This window comes from Leucoraja erinacea, chromosome 6 (genome assembly GCF_028641065.1).
Source record: "Leucoraja erinacea ecotype New England chromosome 6, Leri_hhj_1, whole genome shotgun sequence".
NCBI lineage: Eukaryota > Metazoa > Chordata > Chondrichthyes > Rajiformes > Rajidae > Leucoraja > Leucoraja erinaceus.
Window position 1 is genome coordinate 84,695,222 of NC_073382.1, and position 21,306 is coordinate 84,716,527.

Genomic DNA, 21,306 nt, shown 5'->3' on the forward strand with positions numbered 1-21,306 from the left:
TGACTTGATTGCAGTTATGTATAGTATTATCTGATCTGTTTGGATAGAATGGAAAACAAAGCTCTGTACACCTGACAATAATAAACAGACCGACAGATAAACTCAAAGCCACAAAAACATAAATGATATATACATAAATTACGTATAAATATCACACGACAGTAAAACGATAAAGACTGTGCAGTGCAACATACAAGTCCGTGGTGGTGCAAGAGGTGGTCTGCAGTGTTCCGTTGCTGAGGTTGGATTAAGGGGCTGTCCCACTTGGGCGACCTAATCCGCGAGTTCTGCCGAGTTTGCCCTCGACTCATACTCGCAGCATGGTCGACACGAGGTCGTAGGAGGTCTTTGCAACTCTCCTTCATGCTCGAGAGTGGTCTCCGCATCCTCGAGGCCTCAGCTAGGTTGCGGCGTATTTTTCAACATGTTGAAAAATGCCCACAAGTAAAAGGTTGCCATGGAAAATACTTTTTTTTTCACTCGTAGGTTCAGTCGAAGTCGGTCGTAGTGGGTCGGCATGTTAGTCGTAGGTAATCGAGGGTAATCGAAAGTAAAGCTCGTTGAGAAAAAAAGGTAACTAAACCGACCGGTAATGTTAAATGCCCGCTAAAGTTTATTAAAAGTTGTCTGGCGTGTCTCCACTCCTTCTTCCCCCCTTTTCACCTCTTCTCTCCCCCCCCTTCTCGCCCCATCTCTCCCCCCTCCCCTCTCCGTGCTCTCTAAAGGACTTACCGTACACTGTGCCAGCCGTCTTTTACCTTCCTGTTCATCGCGGGTGTGAATTTCAGACAGCGCTCCCCCACATTCCCTGGTCCCCGCCCGATGTGTGTGCCGTGTGTGTTGTGCGTTTGTGTGTGTGTGTGTGTGTGTGTGAGTGTGCTTGTGTGCGTGTGTGAGTGTGTGGGTGTGTGTGCGTGGGTGTGTGTGTGTGTGTGTGTGTGTGTGTGTGTGTGTGTGTGTGCATGTGTGCATGTGTGTGTGTGTGTGTGCATGTGTGCATGTGTGCGTGTGTGTGTGTGTGTGTGTGCATGTGTGTGTGTGTGTGTGCGCGCGTGTGCGAGTGTGCGCGCGGTTGGTCGATCCAGCTCGCGGTTTCATCGCTGACGGTCGATCCAGCTCGAGGTTTTTCAGGCGAGTGGCCTCGAGCTTGAAGGTCGAAGACAGTCTCACAACTCGCGGATTAGGTCGCCGCAGTGGGACAGCCCCTTTAGTCTGTGCGGGTCTGTTCAAGAACCTGATGGTTGTAGAAAGGTAACTGTTCTTGAGCCTGGTGTTGTGGGACTTCAGACTTGTGTAGCTGCTGCCCGACAGTAGCAGTGAGGAGAGGGGCCCGGCCCGGATGGTGGGATGAGTGTAGGTGGTGCGCTGTGAACCAAACTCAGTATAACGGTGAGGTGCGGATGTTCAGCCCTGGATGGTGCCTGAGCCACTGGCTTCCTGTGGCACCGTGTGTTACTGAGCGCGGGGGGGGCACACTCACCAGGGTGTAACATGACAAACAGACCCCGGAACCGCGCTTCGGTGCGGAAGTTGACGACAAGCCGGCCCTCAGCGTTGATCCGCATGCTGGTGGGATACAGCGCTCCTGTCAGCACAGAGCGGAAACACCCATCAACCTCACTGGCATCCCCAAACACATCGGCAATGTAACACACAGACCCTATACCCAAACAGCCCACACCCACCAACAGGCCCCATCTACACTAGTCCCACACCTCCAGACTTGTCCTAGCCATGCATCTGTCCAAATGTCTCTTACACATTACAATAGTACCTGCCTCAACTACCTCCTCTGGCAGCTCATTCCATGCACCCACCACCGTCCATGTGAAAAGGTTATCCCTCAGGTTGCTATCAAATCTTTTCCCCCTCACCTTAAACCGATGTCCTCTGGTTCTCGAGTCCATGAATAGATGACGTTATGGGTTGGGGCCCTACTTCAGACACTATGAATATGTGATTCTAATTCAGACTATCGATAGGCAATGTATATGGGTTAGGACCCTTCCTCAGAATCAATAGACAGCTATTGTTACTGGTCGAGATCCTATTTCACTCTCAATGAACTGGTGACGTTTCATGTCGAGACCCTCCTCAGGCTCTATGGACAGGTGATGATCTGGGGAAGGACATTCTTGCTATTGAGGGAGTGCAGCGTAGGTTTACAAGGTTAATTCCCGGGATGGCAGGACTGTCATATGCTGAGAGAATGGAGCAGCTGGGCTTGTACACTCTGGAGTTTAGGATGAGAGGGTATCTTATTGAAACATATAAGATTGTTAAGGGTTTGGACACGCTAGAGGCAGGAAACATGTTCCCGATGTTGGGGGAGTCCAGAACCAGGGGCCACACAGTTTAAGAATAAGGGGTAAGCCATTTAGAACGGAGACGAGGAAACACTTTTTCTCACAGAGAGTTGTGAGTCTGTGGAATTCTCTGCCTCAGAGGGCGGTGGAGGCCGGTTCTCTGGATACTTTCAAGAGAGAGCTAGATAGGGCTCTTAAAGATAGCAGAGTCAGGGGATATGGGGAGAAGGCAGGAACGGGGAACTGATTGGGGATGATCAGCCATGATCACATTGAATGGCGGTGCTGGCTGGAAGGGTTGAATGGCCTACTGCTGCACCTATTGTCCATTGTCTATTGTCTATTGGGTTGGGACCCTCCTCAGGCCCTATGGACAGGTGATGTTCCGGGTTGGGACCCTACTTTAGACTCTATGGACAGGTGATGTTCTGGGTTGGGACATTTCCACAAACAATGGACCGGTGGCATTAGGAGCCAGGACCCTCCCTGGTGCAGTGCCCCACCCCCTTCCCAGCCAGCACTCACCCTGCAGCTCGGCCTCGGGGGGGCTGCCAACGCCATCTCGCCACAAGATGGCGGTGTCGTAGACAAAGGTGAGGCGCAGCTCGGACTGCAGGTCAAAGTGTTGCCAGCCGCCCACCCCTACCGGAGAGTGGAACACATAGGACACGTACAGCGGCACCCGCAGCGTCACGTACGACTGCACCAGGTTGAGAACCTGCGGGGGGAGGCAACAAGCAACACGTCACAGCACCAATCATGCACACAGTCTCGTTGTCAACGGCGACACCAGAACAAAAGTCTCCTCTTTGGAGATAAAGCTGGAGGAACTCAGCATGACCCTTGCTAAGACAGACGGAGACTGAGGGGAAAGCTGGAGTCGCTCACACCCTGGAGTCCTGGCAACACTGCCGTAGATTGTCTCTGCACTCTTTCCTGCGTAATGCATTCCCATAGCAGTGTGACAAAACCCAATGCAATGTCTTCCCCAACTTTAACGCAGCATCCCAATGTCTATGCCACACTAGGAACTGCAGGTGCTGGAATCTGGAGCAAAGCACAAAGTGCTGGAGGAACTCAGTGGGTCAGGCAGCAGCAGTAGAGGGAATGGACAGGTGATGTGTTGGGCCGGGACCTTTCTTCAGACTTCCCACCTCTCTTTTCCACTTTACTCTTCCCTACTCCATCATTCTGAAGAAGGGCCCCGACCTAAAACGTCGTCTGTCCATTCCCTCCACATATAACCTTCATAACTGGAGGAGTTGAGCATAGGAGCAAAGTGCAGTTGGACAGGGCCCTAGTGAGACCACACCTGGGGTATTGTGTGCAGTTTTGGTCTCCAAATTTGGCAGGATTCAGTATATTGAGGGAGTAGCGTATGTTGAGGTTATTCCCAAATTTGGTGGGTTAAAAACGCTAGAAGCAGAAACATGGTCCCGATGTTATCAGAAAATGGTGGCCGATTGGAATAAGGGGGATTAATGCAGCGAGATGATGGTGTCATTTTCACACAGAAGGCAGTGAATCTTGGAATTCTCTGCCTCAGAAGGCAGTGCAGGCCAATTCTCAGCATGCTTTCAAGAAAGCGAATGGTTAGAGTTCTTAAAGCTTTCATTGTCAGGGGATTTGGGTAAAGGCAGGAACGGGATACTGATTCTGGATGATCAGCCATGATCACAGAGAATGGCGGTGGTCTCGAAGGGCCGAAAAACCTACCACACCTGGAGTATTGGCGTACAGTTTTTTGGTCTTCCCAAATCGAAATGAGGACATAAAAATAGCCAGAAAGGGCAGGGGTGCAAGGAGAGTGTGTTGGAACCAGACTGATTCCTGGCTACCATGTCGCACTGTCTTTTTGTACAAAAAGAAAGACTGGGATAGACTTGTTATTTATACTCTCTTCAAATTTAGAAGATTGAGAGGGGATCTTATAGAAACTTACAAAATAACCCTTAAACGGTTTGGACAGGCTAGATGCAGGAAGATTGTTCCCGAGCTTTAGGGAATCCAGGACAAAATGTCACAGCTTAAGGATAAGGGGGAAATCTTTTAAAATCGAGTTTGAAACATTTTTTCAGAGTGGAAGAGAAAAGATTCTCCTGGCCGGTAAAGCAGACCTCTTGCCACAGACGAGGTCTAGTTTGAGGCCAGTTCATTGGCTATATTTAAGAGGGAGTTAAATGTGGCCCTTGTGGCTAAGAGGATCAGGGGGTATGGAGAGAAGGCAGGTACGGGATACTGAGTTGGATGATCAGCCATGATCATATTGAATGGCGGTGCAGGCTCGAAGGGCCGAATGGCCTACTCCTGCACCTAATTTCTATGTTTCTATGTTTTCTACACAGAGGAGTTGAGCAAAGGAGCAAAGTGCAGTTGGACAGGGCCCTAGTGAGACCACACCTGGGGTATTGTGTGAAGGAACTGCAGTTTTGGTCTCCAAATTTAGGAAGGACATTCTTGCTATTGTTTTTTGTACGTAAATTCAAACCAGGTGGGTATGAAATATGGTGGGTTTTTAAGGGTTGATCACGCTAGACTGGCAAAACCAACATGTTCCGATCGGTTGGGGGAGGTCCAGAACCAGGGTCACAGAATTTAAGAATAGGGGTAAGCCATTAAGCTTTTTCATCATAATGAGATGATGAAAGAAAATTTTCACACAGAAGGCTGTGAATCTGTGGAATTCTCTGCCTCAGAAGGCAGTGGAGGCCAATTCTCTGGATGCTTTCAAGAAAGAGTTGGTTAGAGTTCTTAAAGATAAGGGGATATGGGGAAAAGGCAGGAACGGGGTACTGATTGTGGATGATCAGCCATGATCACAGTGAATGGGGGTGCTGGCTCGAAGGGCCGAAAAACCTACTCCTGCACCTGTTGTCTATTGGCTATTGTTACAGTTTTCAGGCTCGTGTGCCTTCTTCCCGATGGCAGGGGCGAAATGAGAGAGTAAAATAGTGAGAAAGGGCAGCAGGTCCAAGGAGAGTGTGTTGGAAGGAACTGCAGATGCTGGTAGAACACAAAACGCTGTAGTAACTCAGCGGAACTGGCAGCATCTCTGGAGAGAAGGAATGGGTGACGTCTTGGGCCAGAACCCTTCTCCACAACGGCCAAAGAGGTGGCTGTCAGGAGCACACATCAAAGTGGAAGGGCAGTGACTGGGAGAGTTTGTTGTGACGCTTGTGTTCACAGGAGTGCGGTGGGAGCACAGATGTGATGCCGTTCCCATGCGCTGCAAGATGCAGTGGTTATCTGATGCTCTCGTTCACCAGGCTCTGAGATGATCACTGTCGACAAAGCAAGGTTTGTTTTGTCTGAGGTCCCTCCAGGAATGTGCCCTGATTACCAATGGCAGTATCAAGACCTCCCCTGATAGTGGGCAGCGAAGGAACATAGAACACAGCACAGGAACAGGCCCTTTGGTCCACGATATCTGTGCCCAACATGATGCCAAGTAAACTAATCTCCTGTGCCTGCACGTGATGCATATCCCACCACTCCCTGCATACCAATGCATCTGTCTAAAAGCCCTTTAAACACCGTTATCATTTAAGGTCATTGGGAAAGATTTAATCGGAACCCGAGGGGCAACGTTTTTCACGTGTATGGAACAAGCTGCCAGAGGAGGTTGTCGAGATCCTTGATTGCAGCATTTCTTATGTCTCTGAAAACACAAATTGCTGGAGGAACTCAGTGGGTCAGGCAGCATCTGTAGAGGCAGAGAAATGGTCAATTCTTTTGTGGTTCTGGGACATGGTATTAACCTGAAACATTCTCCCAGTGACCACGTGGGTTTCCTCCGGGTGCTCCCGGTTTCATCCCACATCCCAAAGACGTGCGGGTTTGTAGGTTAATCTGCCCTCTGTAAATTGCCCCCTAGTGTGTAGGGAGTGGATTAGAAAGTGGGATATCATAGAGCTAGTGTGAACGGGTGATCGATGGTTGGTGTGGCTTGATGGGCCGAAGGGCCTGTTTCCATGCTGTATCTCTAAACTAAACTAAATTAAAGAATGCATAGAAACAGGAATGCAGCTGATGGCAAAAGATTCAAAGTAAGAGACTTACTATCTCATCTCTCAGCCACACTTCGTCATGTGGGCTCAATGTAAATAATTGTCAGACAAAAAGATTCAACCTCTGCCTGTCCACACATGTCTCAGCCTCTTGCGTGCTGTCATGTTACAGAGAATATCGCTCTGACACCAAAAACGCACTCTGTAAAATTATAACTCAAACAGCTCATACGTTAGAAGCCCATCACGGCCTGATTCAGCAGCTCGAACGGCCAGGAATGAAGGAGACTACAGAGAGGTGTGGACACTGCCCGGTCCATCACAGGTACTGACCTCCCCACCATCGAAGGGATCTACAGGAGTTGCTGCCTCAAAAAGGCAGCCAGCATCATCAAAGACCCACACCACCCTGGCCACGCTCTCATCTCGCTGCTACCATCGGGAAACATAGAAACATAGAAATTAGGTGCAGGAGTAGGCCATTCGGCCCTTCGAGCCTGCACCGCCATTCAATATGATCATGGCTGATCATCCAACTCAGTATCCCGTACCTGCCTTCTCTCCATACCCCCTGATCCCCTTAGCCACAAGGGCCACATCTAACTCCCTCTTAAATATAGCCAATGAACTGGCCTCAACTACCCTCTGTGGCAGAGAGTTCCAGAGATTCACCAATCTCTGTGTGAAAAAAGTTCTTCTCATCTCGGTTTTAAAGGATTTCCCCCTTATCCTTAAGCTGTGACCCCTTGTCCTGGACTTCCCTAACATCGGGGACAATCTTCCTACATCTAGCCTGTCCAACCCCTTAAGAATTTTGTAAGTTTCAATAAGATCCCCTCTCAATCTCCTAAATTCTAGAGAGTATAAACCAAGTCTATCCAGTCTTTCTTCATAAGGCAGTCCTGACATCCCAGGAATCAGTCTGGTGAACCGTCTCTGCACTCCCTCTATGGCAATAATGTCCTTCCTCAGATTTGGAGACCAAAAGGTACAGAAGCTGAAGAAGGTACAGAAGCTGTTCTTGACCTCCAGGTTCAAGAACAACTTCTTTGCAGAACCCATCAGGCTCTTGAAACAGTGCTACACTGCCGGGTCCATCAGAGGTACTGACCTCCCCACCATTGAAGGGATCTAGTACGGGCGGTGCCTCAGAAACACAGGCAGCATCACCAAAATAAACTCCAGAACGGTCCGTACCTGGCCATCGGTGCCGATGGTTCCCCCGCAGTCGGTGAGGAGCTCGGACATGTCGTAGAAACTCTCAAACTGCCAGAGGCAGGCGTCTAGGTTGAGGTTGCGGTAGAACCTGAGGGTGGAGGAGCCTCGCAGAGCGGAGTTGTACTGGTACGGGGACGTGTCTCCGATCACCTGCGGCCTCCTGGTGGAGTGGGACAGGAAGCCGTGGTGGGTCTTCACCTCGTCGTGGTCCAGGAGGTTGGAGCACCTGTGGTTGCCGACGCGGGTTCCGTCGGGGCTGAGAGTCAACTCAAAGTTGGAGAGCTGGCGCGTGGAGATAACGGGGAGCATTCCTGAAACACGGAGAAACACGTCACTCAGACAGCACTGGCACCTCAGGAAAAACAATCGCTCTCCCCCTCAACATAGACACCAAGTGCTGATGTAACTCAGGAGGTCAGGCAGCAAGATGCGTCTCAACTCACCTGGATTCCAGTTCCCAACCAAGAGTTCGAAGAAGAAACGTCACCCATTCCTTCTCTCCGGAGATGCTGCCTGACCCGCTGAGTTACTCCAGCATTTTGTGTCTATCATCACATCTCTGGTAATGTTTAGGGTCTGTCTACCCGACCTAAGGCTCGCCCAAATGCCGCACAAAGGCATTTAAATGCCACCATCGTATCTGCCTGACCAACCCTGGCAGCTCGTTCCAGGCACCTACCACCCTCAGGAAAAACACTTGCCCCGCATATCTCTATTAAACATTTCCCCTCTCACCTCAAAGCTGTGCCCTCTAGTGGTGGACATTTCCACCCTGGTAAAATCACCATTGTTTCTCTTTCCGTCAGCCACCCTGAAGTGTGTGAGTTGGTGACCGTTATGGGCGCACATCGGCGTAGCAGGTGGGTCCGCTGCCTCACAGCGCCGGAGACTTGGTTCGATCCTGACCTCGGATGCTGTCTGTGTGGAGTTTGCATGTTCTCCCTGTGGCTATGTGGGTTTCGTCTGGGTGCTCCGGTTTTATAGGCAATAGACAATAGGTGCAGGAGTAGGCCATTCGGCCCTTCGAGCCAGCACCGCCATTCAATGTGATCATGGCTGATCATCCCAAATCAGTACCCCGTTCCTGCTTACACCCTATATCCCCTGCCTCCATTATCTTTAAGAGCCCTATCTAGGTCTCTCTTGAAAGTATCCAGAGAACCAGCCTCCACCGCCCTCTGAGGCAGAGAATTCCGCAGACTCACAACTCTCTGTGTGTCTTAATCTCCGTTCTAAATGGCTTACCCCTTATTCTTAAACTGTAGCCCCTGGTTCTGGACTCCCCCAACATCGGTAACATGTTTCCAGCCTCATGCGTGTCCAAACCCTTAATAATCTCATATGTTTCAATAAGATATCCTCTCATCCTTCTAAACTCCAGAGTATACAAGCCTAGCTGCTCCATTCTCTCAAATTATGACAGTCCCGCCATCCCGGGAATTAACCTTGTAAACCTACGCTGCACTCCCTCAATAGCAAGAATGTCCTTCCTCAAATTAGGGAACCAAAACTGCGGGTTTTTAGGTTAATTGGTCTTTGGTAAATTGTAGGGAGTGGATGAGAAAATGGGATAACATGGATCTAGTGTGAATAAGTAATCACTGGTCAGCATGGACTCGCTGGGCCAAATGGCCAGTTTCCACGCTGCATCTCTTAAAACTAAAACGAAACACTAAAACCTGCTCCCGCTGGATCTCTAAGCTAAACTAAACTATAACATTTACTTTAATGAAAAGTTGAATTAAGTCCTGTAAGCAGTATAAGAAAGTTCTATAGACATTACAAATATATTGTGTAAGAAGGAAATGCAGATACAGGTAGACACAAAAAGCTGCAGTAAGTGGGACAGAAGTCTGGAGAGAAGGAATAGGTGACATTTCGTGTCGAGACCATTCTTATTTTCTTCAAAAATACATTGATACAGAAAAGTGTAATGCAGGCACCTGGCCGCCAGGTGGCGCTACCTACCATCAATGTGAGGCAGGGTTACAGTCAACTTGATCAGGTTGGTATGGGCTGGGTCATCAGTGCCAGTGTAACGCAGCTTGGCGGAGAACGGTTCCGCTCCCACTGTTCCTTGTACTCTGGGCTGGCACAAACCTGACCACAAAGAAAGTGCACACACACACACATCACTCATAGAGTCACACAGTGTCAAAACGGCCCTTCAGCCCAACTTGCCCACTGTTAAGGGTCTGTCCCACTGTACGAGGTAATTCAAGAGCTCTCCCGAGTTTTAAAAAAATCAAACTCTTGGTAAGTACGTAGAATGTACGTAGCGGCTACGTCGGATCTCGTTGATGTCCCGTAGCGGCTCGAAATGCTAACGGCAGGTACTCGGGAAATGCGGTACCTCGTGAAGTTTTTTCAGCACTGTGAAAAATGTCCACGAGAGCCCTCAAGTATCTACGAACGGCTATTAACGTAATTCTCCGAGTTCGAATCAGGGGAAACTCGGGAGAAGTTTCTTGCCTCGTACAGTGGGACAGGTCCTTAACTCTTGCATTTGGAGTTCTCATGAGTTAGAGTCACACAGCATTGAAACAGGTCCATCAAACCAACTTGCCAATGGTGCCCAACTATCATATAAGCTGCCCCACCTGCCCGGGTTTGGCCCACATCCTTCCACACCTTTCCTATTCCATGTTGCTGTCCAAATGTCTTTAATCCTGTTATTGTATCTGCCTTAACTATATTCTCTGGCAGCTCACTCCATACGCCCACCACCGTCTGTGTTCCTATTCAGTCTTTCCCCTCTCGCTTCAAACCTCTGCCCTCTGGTTCTTGATTCCCCCACCCTGGGTAAAAGACTGTGAATTCACCCTATCTATTCCCCTCGTGGTTGCTGGTTTATAATATAACTCTTCAAAGTTTTGTCCATCGCCAGAGTGAGTCCATGGAAACTGGAGGAACAGCCCGTCATATTTTGCATGGCTAGCTTACAACCCAATGGTATGAATATTAAACTCTCCAGTTTCAGGTCACAAACCTACAAGCAATTCTCCCCTCCTTTCTTCCTTCTCTCATCCCTGTGTCCCACCTGGACTTGCAGCCATTTCTCCTTCTCCCTTTCCTCCTGTCCCCTTCCACCTACATTCCTTCCTCTGGCTTCACATTGCGGGCCTCTTCTATCCCCATCTCCTTATTTCACTATCTTTACTCTTTTCATCTCCGGCCCCTGTCCAATCATCTGCCAATTAACCCCTCCCCCTCACCTGTATCCACCTATCACTGGCCTGAATGTCCCAACCCCACCTCTCTTCCAGCTTTCTCCATCAGTCCGAAGTAGAGTCCCAACTGGAAACGTTGCCTATCCATGTTCTCCAGAGACGCTGCCTGACCTGCTGAGTTTCCTCCCCTACATCCTTTCCAAAGCCCCCACATCCTTCCTGCAATGGGGCGACTAGGACTGCACGCAACACTCCTATTGGGACCTTACCAAAGTCCTATAGAGTTGCATCATGACTTCCCCTCACACTCTTACACTCAGTTCCCCAAGGCAAGCATTCCAGGTGCTTTCTTCACCATTCTATCTTCGAGTTGCCACTTTCAGGGAGTTATGGACTCAGAACACAAGGTCCCTCTGCACATCACAAGTCAATCCGTCTTCAGTCATCCTGTGTCTGCAGCATCATCAAGGACCAGTCTCACCCCGGTCACTCTCTCTTCTCCCCTCTCCCATCAGGCAAGAGGTACAGAAGTGTGAGAACGCACAGCTCCAGATTCAGGGCCAGTTTCCTCCCAGCTGTTATCAGGCAACTGAACCATCCACTCAGCAACCAGGGGGCGGTCCTGAGCTACCATCTACCTCATTGGAGATCCTCGGACTGTCTTTAATCAGACTTTATCTTGCAGTAAACGTTATTCCTTTTATCCTGTATCTGTACACAGTGGACTGCTTGATTGTAATCATGTATAGTCTTTCCACTAAGTGTCTAGCACGCAACAAAAATGATTTCACTGTACCTCGGTACACGGGACCTTAAACTATCAAACTATCTATGTATTTTTTTATAAACCATCATCTCCAGGTCCTTGTATCTGCATGTGTACAGAGTTATACTGCACGGAACCAAGCCCTTCGGACCAACTTGCCCACGATGACCAAGATACCCCGTCTACACTAGTCCCACCAGCCTGCGTTTGGCCCATTTCCCTTCAAACCTTTGCTAACCATGCACTGGTCTAAGTGTTTATCAAATGTTGGGATAGTTCACACGTTTTAGTAGAATTAGGCCATTCGGCCCATCGAATTTACTCCGCCGTTCAATCATGACTGATCTCTGATGTATTTCCATTTTCCTGCCTTCTCCGTATAATCGTTGAGACACCCAGAAGAGGGATGGCACCTGCCTCAGCCATGTATTCCATGATATACATATGTTGTACATGTTCCGTGTGTGTGTTACCTTCTGCGATGCTGATGGAGATGATGGGGCTGGAGAGTTCAAGGCCCTCATCCCCATTGGCATTGACAGCACGAGCCGCGCACTGCACTCGGGAGCCCGCTTGGAAGTAGATGGAGTCGAGGGTGATCATCTTGGAGGAGGTGAAGAAGGTGTTGGAGTCCACCTCTCTCAGGGGGCTGGTCACCCCGTCGGGGCCAGTCGGAGCGCTCACCAGCCAGCGGTAACGGGTCAGGGTGTCGTTGATGTTCTCACTGCCGCAGATCGACCCAGTTTTGTCGTAATCAGCATATTTAGGATTACACGCCTGAGGGGAGGAATCAAATGTAGAGATCAACGATTCAAGATCATTTATACAGACTTTAGAGATACAGCGCGGAAATAGACCCTTTGGCCCACTGAGTCCGCACCAATAGACAATAGACAATAGGTGCAGGAGTAGGCCATCCGTCCCTTCGAGCCAGCACCACCTTTCACTGCGATCATAATAATAATAATAATAATAATAATAATTTTATTTATAGAGCACTTTAAAAACAAACATAGCTGCAACAAAGTGTTGTACATCACTAATCATTGACAAAAAAGTTAATACACACCAAAAATAACAATCAAAAGAAATAGTAGGAAAAGACAAGTAAAATAAAGAAACATCAAAAACACCACAAACAGAAGCAAAGCCTCAGGCATGGTCAAAAGCCAGGGAGTACAAATGTGTTTTAACACTGGATTTGAAGATGGACAGTGAGGGGGCCTGTCTGATGTGCAACGGCAGGGTGTTCCAGAGTGCCGGAGCAGCAACAGAGAAGGCTCTATCCCCTCTGAGCCTCCGACTAGACCTCGGTACCTCCAGGAACAGCTGACCAGCTGACCTGAGGGACCGGGCAGGAGCGTATGGATGGAGCAGCTCAGAGAGGTAAGGCGGGGCGAGCCCATTCAGAGATTTAAAAACAAATAACTATCTTAAAATGAACTCGAAAGTGCACCGGGAGCCAGTGTAGGGAGGCCAGAATTGGCGATATGTGCTCCCTCTTTCGAGTCCCTGTTAAAAGGCGAGCAGCAGCATTCTGATCCAACTGGAGACGAGCCAGTGAAGAACGAGCAACACCAAAATAGAGCGCGTTACAGTAATCCAGCCTAGATGTAATAAAGGCATGGATTACTGTCGCAAAATGCTGCCGCTCGAGAATGGGCTTCACCTTCGCCAGCTTCCTTAGGTGAAAGAAGCTGGACTTAACCACCGCGCATATTTGGCGATCTAATTTAAAGTCACTGTGCATCCTAAAACCCAGGTTCACAACTGTTGGCTTCACGTACCTTGACAATGGACCTAAATCAACAAATGGAGGTTCACGGCAGCCATTGGGATCAAATAAAATCACCTCTGTCTTCTTTTCATTAAATCCAAGAAAGTTTAGCGCCAACCAGGACTTAATGTCATCAAGACAAGACAGAAGTGATTTTACAGAAAAGGCATCTTCCCCCCTCAGCGGCAAATAAAGCTGGGTATCATCTGCATAACATGGCTGATCATCCATGTAGTACCCCGTTCCTGCCTTCTCCCCATAGCCCCTGACTCCGCTATCTTTAAGAGCTCTATCTAACTCTTTAAGAGTATCTATCGCCGACTAGCGATTTCCCCCTACACCCGCACTATCCTACACGCTAGGGACAATTTACAATTTTACCGAAGCCAATTAACCTCCAAACTTGTTCGTCTTTGGAGGAAACCCTTGCGGTCACAGAGAGAACGTACAAACTCCGTACAGACAGCACCCATAGTCAGGATTGAACCCTGGCACTGAGAGGCAGCAGCTCTACTACTGCACCACTGTGCCACCTATAGTCATAGTTTAGCATAGAAGCAGGCTCTTCAGCCCAATCCATCCACACCGACCGATGTGTCCCATCTACACTAGTCCCACCTGCCTGCATTTGGCCCATATCCATCAAAACCTATTCATTCCATGTAGCTGTCACTTCCTGAGCAATAATTCTGTGTCTACTCTGGAGTTTTCTTATCGAGAAATTATTTTACTGCATATAGTTTAGATTAGTTTAGGTTAGCGTTACAGCATGAGAAGAGACCCTTTGGCGAATCAAGTCTGTACCAACCAGTGATACCACCCATTAACACTGCCCTGCACATACAACGGACAATTTGACACTTATACCAAGGCAATTATCCTATAAACCTGTACGTCTTTGGAGTGTGGGAGGAAACCAAAGATCTCGGGGAAAACCCATGCGGTCACGGGGAGAATGTAGAGACTCTGTACAGACAGCACCCGTAGCCGGGATTGAACCTGGGTCTCTGGTGCTGTAAGCTCTGTAGTGCAACAACTCGACCGCTGCGCCACCGTGCCACCCCATCAGTTTGGATTTTACTTACTGTAAAAGGATGTTACTATACAGTACATTAGCACAGTCGTACTTAGGGAGAACACAGAGTGAATGGCTTCATAGAGTCATACCACAGGCCCTTCTGCCTAACTTGCCCATGCTGACTGAGATGCCCCATCCACACTAGTCCCACCTGCCTGCATTTGGTACATGGCCCCTCGAAATCTATCCTACCCATGTACCTGTCTAAATGTTTTTCAAACGTGCAAACTCCACACAGACAGCACATTCCAACACAGACAGACAGCAGGTGTTTGGCAGGAACTCGGGGCCGTGGGCCGTTAGCGCGGCGATACGTACGGTGACACAGATGACGGGGTAGCCGGCCGGAGGGCTGGGGCTTTCCTTGGCCCGGGAGGTATCGTCATAGATGAGCAGGGAGACCACTTGTGGTACCGAGGGAAACATCACGTCGGCCATGCTGTTCATCTCCTCGATGTACACGATCACTTTGTTTGTCTGCAAAACAATGAGCAGAGCGGAAACTGTAAGCTGCGCACTCCCCGGGCAAGCCGCACACGACCGAGCTAAAGGTCTGCCTCTCTGCTCCGCTCCTCCTCTCTCCATCCTCTCTCGCTGCTCCCCCTCTGTGAGTCCTCCCCCTCTCCAACCATGCTTTAACCCAGACTCACTACCACAGCCACTTGTGTTTCCTCCGTCCTTGCCTCCACCCCCATCTTCTACCTCAGGGAGCTAGATAGGGCTCTTAAAGATAGCGGAGTCAGGGGATATGGGGAGAAGGCAGGAACTGGGTACTGATTGGGGATAATCAGCCATGATCATATTGAATGGCGGTGCTGGCTTGAAGGGCCGAATGGCCTACTCCTGCACCTATTGTCTATTGTCTTGCCTGTACTCATTTCCACCTAGCCCTCAGCTAACAATGGCCTGTTTCCTTTATCATTATTACTTTCTTTGCATCTTTCATTCATTTGTTCTATATCTCTCTACATCACCGTCTATGTATCTAGTATCCCTTTCCCCCGACTCTCCGTCTGAAGAAGGGTATCGACCTGAAACGTCACCCGTTCCTTTTCTCCAGAGATGCTGTCTGACCAGCTGAGTTACTCCAGCTTTTTGTGTGTATCCTCAGATCATAGGAGTAGGTTTATCATCATCACTTGTATCGAGGTACAGTGAAAAGCTTTGTTTTACATGCTAACAGATCAAATAACATTATGCATAAATAGAATTAAGTCAAACTCGAGTACAATAGGTAGAGCAAAGGGGGAGATACAGAGCGCAGAATATAGTTCTCAGCATTGTAGCGCATCAGTTCCAGAGACAAAGTCCAATGTCCGCAATGGGGTAGAGGTGAATCAGACAGTATCCTAGCTAATGGAAGGACCTGATAACAGAGGGGAAGAAGCTGTTCCTGAGTCTGGTGGACAAAAATGCTGGAGAAACTCAGTGGGTGAGGCAGCATCTATGGAGCGAAGGAAATAGGCATCGTTTCGGGTCGAGATCCTTCTTAAGTCTGGTGGTGCGCCCTTTCAAATTTCTGTACCTTCTGCTGGAAAGGAGCGGGGATGAGAAGGAGCTGTTTGTGATGCATTTCCTGTGGCCGCAGGTGACAGTTTCCTCACGAAAAAAGATTTTCAACATTGGCACTGAATCTGTTGCTGGCCCTACAGCTAATGCAGCCACACACCCGCCCCCTAGCCATGTACCTGTGTTTCTGCCACCATGTTTTCATCAGGTTTCAGGTGAACGGTGAATGCTTCCCGCATCTCTCTCAGTCCATCGTAAAGGACCTCAACCTCCACAAAGTGCTGGCGCTCACCTTCCTTAAACTGGATGTCTGAAACAAATCAAAAACAATTTGCTTGATAAAGTAAAGGGCCTGTCCCACTTTCATGACCTAATTCACAACCTTTTTTACTCGTGGACATTTTTCATTATGTTGAAAAAAACGCCCCGACCTACTTGATGCCACGAGTACCTACAACTAGCATCTACGACCTGCTACGACCTACCTACGACCTCGTGACGACCATGCTGCGAGTATGAGTCAAGGGCAAAATCGGCAGAGGTCGTGAATTAGGTCGTGAAAGGGGACAGGCCCTTAAGGCCTGCCTACTTGTGCTGCCTCTTTCAGGGAGCTATGAGCTGCAAATGGTGCAGGAAATGGTACCCGGATGATGCCAGTTCTCAAGGGGCTGAACTATAGGGAGAGGATGGGCAGGTTAGGACTAGTTTTGTTTCGTTTATTGTCACGTGTAACATAAAAATATAGAAAGAGAGAAAACAGGTGCAGGAGTAGGCCATTTGTCCCTTCGAGCCAGCATCGCCATTCAATATGATCACGGCTGATCATCCAAAATCAGTACCCCGTTCCTGCTTTCTCCCCAAATCCCTTGATCCCTTTAGCCCTAAGAGCAATATCTAACTCACTGAGGTACCAGTAAATAGCTTTTATTGCGTGCTAACCAGTCAGCAGATAGACCGTACATGATTATAATCGAGCCGTCCACAGGGTACAAATACATTATAATATATGGTAATCACATACATATACATGATTGTGATCTTAGTGCAGAGATAGTACTGTCCAAGGTGGATACTTCATGTATGAGCATGATAGGAGAGCTTTCTCACATGTTTAAAGACAGAAATCGACTTTAGTTCATTGTGCTACATTGCCTTTGGCCTATTATACCGAGGGATCACGAGGTTCAAGTCATTAGCTCCCTGAAGTTGTCAGTACAAATAGATAGAGAGGTCAATAGAGCATATGATGTGCTTGCCTTCATCGGTTGTGGCATTGAGTATAAGAGTCAGGAAGTCATGATGCAGCTATATAGGACTTTGTTTAGCCCACAATTGGAGCATTGCAGTTCTGGTCACCCCATTACATTAAGGACATGGAGGCTTTGGAAAAGGTGCAGAGGTTTACCAGAAGGATGCCTGGACTAGGGAGTAATGGCTACAGGGAGTGGTTGGACAGACTTGTTTTCTCTGAAACGGCGTAGGTTGGGGGGAGATGCATGTAAAACTATGAGACATAGATAGGGTAGACAGTCACAACCTTTATCCTGGGTGGAAATATCAAAGACTGGAAGGTGAGGGAGGACAAATTTCAAAGGAGAGGTGCCGGAGAATTTTTTATTTGGCAGGGAGTAGTGGGTGCTTGGGATGTGGGAGGAAACCGGAGCGGTCACAGGGAGAGCGTGCAAACTCCACACCGACAGCACAGAGGTCAGGATTGAACCCGGGTCTCAGGCACGGTTAGGTAGCAGCTCTACCCGCTGCACCACTGTTCTACTCCCTCAACACAAAGCTTCATATTCACACCTGTAGTGTGTTATTACTGTGGTTAATCTTCTCAGATATTTACCCCAAACCCTACAGCTGTCAAAATGCACAAAGTCATGCTCGACAGGTTGAAAATCATGAATTGTATGGAGATTACTTCAGCTTAATCTTAGCATAAGTACCTAAACCGCAAGAGGAGGTAGTTGAGGCAGGTCCGATAACGACATTTGGACAGGTACATGGATAGGAAAGGTTTAGAGAGGTATGGGCTAAATGTGGGCAGGTGGGACTAGTATAGATGGGGCACCATGGTCGGCATGGGTGAGTTGGGCCGAAGGGCCAGTTTCCGTGCTGTGTGACTCTATGACCAGATAGAATTCTAGTAAGACGTGAGCCATTGCCAATAGCCATACCTTCAGACAAGGGGTGATAGTCATCTCCGGAGACGGCCGACCCATCTTTTGTGTGCACTCGGACAATGGACACTTTGGACACATCTCCTTGGCGCAGTACGGGGATTTTTACAACTGCGATCTGCCCGGGCTCGTTCGGTTCGCTGACACTAAACTTGGTCTCTCCAAATTTGATGACGGCCTCTGTAAGCAAAAGAGCAGTTAGGGTAGTCCAGGACAACACGGGGACAGGAAGGGCCTCGTGGGAGCCGGAGGATGCACCACCGGGAACAAAGGAGGACCTGGAGCGAGGGGGGACCGTCGTGAGTGGGGTCAAAGAGCAAAGGAGAACCCGGTGTGGGGAGTCCAGCAAGTGGGGGAGGGAGGGAAAGAATAAAGGGGGACCTAGCACAGGATACTTTGTAACTTTGCTGCCGCCCGTTATGTGGTGGCTCTTTGCAAACCGTGGGTATGTAAAACAAAAAATATCACTCTGACTTGTCACATGTGACAATTAAGTATTCATTCATCCATTCACTCATTCACATTCACTCATTCATTCATTCATTCATTCATACATTCATTCATTCAATCATTCATTCATTCATTCATTCATTCATCATTCACTCACTCACTCATTCATTCTCATTCATTCATGCATTCACTCATTCATTCACTCACTCACTCATTCATCCATTCACTCATCATTCATTCATTCATTCACTCATCCATTCATTCATTCATTCACTCATGCATTCGATCATTCAGTCATTCAATCACTCACTCACTCACTCACTCATTCATTCATTCACGCATTCATTCACCCACTCATTCATCATTCACTCACTTATTGATTCATACATATATTCATTCATTCACCGAGTAATTAGTTGATTAATTAATTAATTAATTCATTCATTCATTCACTCATTCAATCACTCATTCATTCATTCATCCATTCACGCATTCATTCACTCATTTATTCATTCATTCAATCATTCACTCATTTATGCATCCATTCACTCACTCATTCATTTACCCAACTCAGTTTACTGGGGTCATTTGCCCTGAAACTCACTGTCAGCTTTGTCCGTGATCTTTATCAGAGTTTCGTTGACGTCACCTATCGAGGCACCAAATGAAGACTCACTCTTCGGCGAGCCAAGAACCAGCCTCAACTCCTCAACTTCTTCATGTATGGAGTCGTCGCTCAGAGTCACGGCGCATGGCTTCTCAATCTCACCTGTGTAACATCGCAGAAAGAATTTGGAGACTTGAAGGGGAACAGTTCATGTTGCTTGCTTTAAAACGAATCACACACATCAACAGGAATCTCCCAGAAACATAGTAACAATGGAGGGTATTGGCAATAAGACGGGGTTGGACAAACTTGGAGACACAAGGAACTGCAGATGCTGGTTTACAAAACAAAACGCAAGTGCTGGAGTAACTCAGCTGGGCAGGCAGCATCTCTTGAGAACATGGATAGGTGACGTTTCGGGTCGGGAGCTTTCTGCAGACTGATGCCGGGGGAGGGGGAGGGGGGGGGGGGGGGGGGGGAGGTTGAAAGCTTGAAAAGAGAGGTGGGGGCAGGACAAAGCCTGACAAGTGATAGGTGGATACAGGTGAGGGGGTGATTAGCAGATGGATGGACAAGGGATGAAAAGATTAAAGGCTGTGAGATATGGTGAGAAGAAGGATCTTGACCTGAAACGTCACCTATCCATGTTCACCAGTGGTGCTGCCCAACCTGCTGAGTGTTGTTTAATGCTGATTACAAATCAGAGAGTATTTCGGTCACTGACAGTGTTTGGTTCGGTGATGATATGTGAAGGTACATCCACCTCCACAAATTTAAACACTAGATTTTTACATTGGGACACTTCATCAGACTGGGAAAGACCCATTGTGTGGGAAGGAACTGCAGGTGCTGGAGTAACAGCGGGCCAGGCAACATCTCTGGAGAACATGAATCCGTGACGTTTCAGGTCAGGATCCCTCTTCAGACTGAAAGAATGGACGTGGGGGGGGAAGGGGTAGAGGTAGGAAAAGGCCAGAATGAATCAGGGCCGACAACAGGTGACCAGGGAAGGGTGGAGCCACAATGGTTCATTTTTGGCTGGGGAAGAGGTGATAACGAAGGGCTACAAGGATATGAACAGTGGAACTAGTGGAAGAGAGAATGCAGGAATGACTTGAAATGAGAGACATTTACATTCATACCGCGGGGTTGTAAGCTGCCCGAGCAGAATATGAGGTGCTGTTCCTCCAGTTTGTGTGTGTGTGGCCTCACTCTGGCAGTGGAGGAGGCCCAGGACAGGAAGGTCAGTGTGGGAATGGGAGTGGGAGTAAAGCCCTGTCCCACTTGGGTGACCTAATCTGCGAGTTTAGACGAGTTTGCCCTCGACTCAAACTCGCAGCATGGTCAACACGAGGTCCTAGGAGGTCGTATGAGGTCGCTGGAACTCTCCTTCATGCTCGAGGGAAGTTCCCGCCTACTCGCGGCCTCAGCTAGGTCGCGGAAAAATTTTCAGCATGTTGTAAAACTTTCCGCGAGTAAAATTTTGTCGGCATGGTTCTTTTTCACTTGTAGTGCAGTGGAGTGGGGTCGCTATTTAGTTGCAGGCAGTCGAGGGCAGCCGTAGGCAATCTCCTTCACTGACCGGGCATTTTGATTGGCTCATTGGAGTTTTCAGGACCAAGGAAAACCGACCGGTAGGTTAAATGCCCGCTAAACTTTATTAAAAGTTGGCTGGCTTCTTAAAAGTGTCTTGTTCTCTCCCCCTTTCTCTCCCCCTTCTCTCCCCCTTCTCTCCCCCTTCTCTAAAGGACCTCTCCCCGAACTGCGCTCTCTAAAAGACTTAAGGTACTCTATGGTAGCTGTTTACCTTCATCTTCATCACACAGACAGCGCTCCTCCGCTTTCCCTGGCCCCCACCTTGGCGATGTGTGTGTTTGTGTGTGTGCGGTTCGGTAGATGCAGCTCACGGTTTCAACATGGACGGTCGATCCAGCTCGAGGCTTTCCAGGCGAGTGCCCTCGAGCTTCAAGGTCGAAGGCACTCTTCTGGACTCGCGGATAAGGTCGCCCAAGTGGGACAGGCCCTTTAAATTGTTTCGTAACCTAGAGATGTTGCCTGACCTGCTGAGTTAATCCAGCACTTTGTGTCTTTCTTAGTAAACGAGCATCTGCAGTTCTGACCTGCTGAGATTGGAGATTAGCGGTGGCACAGTGGCGCAGCAGTAGAGTTGCTGCCTCACAGCGCCAGAGACCCGAGTTCGATCCTGACTATGGGTGCTGTCTGTGTGGAGTCTGCCCG

At 48.7% G+C, this 21,306-nt stretch overlaps 1 protein-coding gene across 2 annotated transcripts in view; it reads right to left on the bottom strand.

Annotated features, from left to right (window-relative positions):
- LOC129698375 (FRAS1-related extracellular matrix protein 2-like) overlaps positions 1 to 21,306 on the bottom strand; it is a 125,074-nt gene that overhangs the window by 21,541 nt on the left and 82,227 nt on the right. For both annotated transcript variants that reach the window (XR_008723668.1, XM_055637491.1), the window contains exons 10-18: positions 19,066 to 19,230; positions 18,009 to 18,191; positions 16,011 to 16,141; positions 14,641 to 14,799; positions 11,941 to 12,244; positions 9,500 to 9,631; positions 7,511 to 7,842; positions 2,832 to 3,024; positions 1,481 to 1,585 (exon numbers count right to left, since the gene is read on the bottom strand). Coding sequence is in view for 1 of the 2 variants with exons in the window: in XM_055637491.1 (XP_055493466.1) it covers positions 1,481 to 1,585; positions 2,832 to 3,024; positions 7,511 to 7,842; positions 9,500 to 9,631; positions 11,941 to 12,244; positions 14,641 to 14,799; positions 16,011 to 16,141; positions 18,009 to 18,191; positions 19,066 to 19,230 (1,704 nt within the window). In the remaining variant the exon portion in view is untranslated. The remainder of the gene's footprint in view (positions 1 to 1,480; positions 1,586 to 2,831; positions 3,025 to 7,510; positions 7,843 to 9,499; positions 9,632 to 11,940; positions 12,245 to 14,640; positions 14,800 to 16,010; positions 16,142 to 18,008; positions 18,192 to 19,065; positions 19,231 to 21,306) is intronic.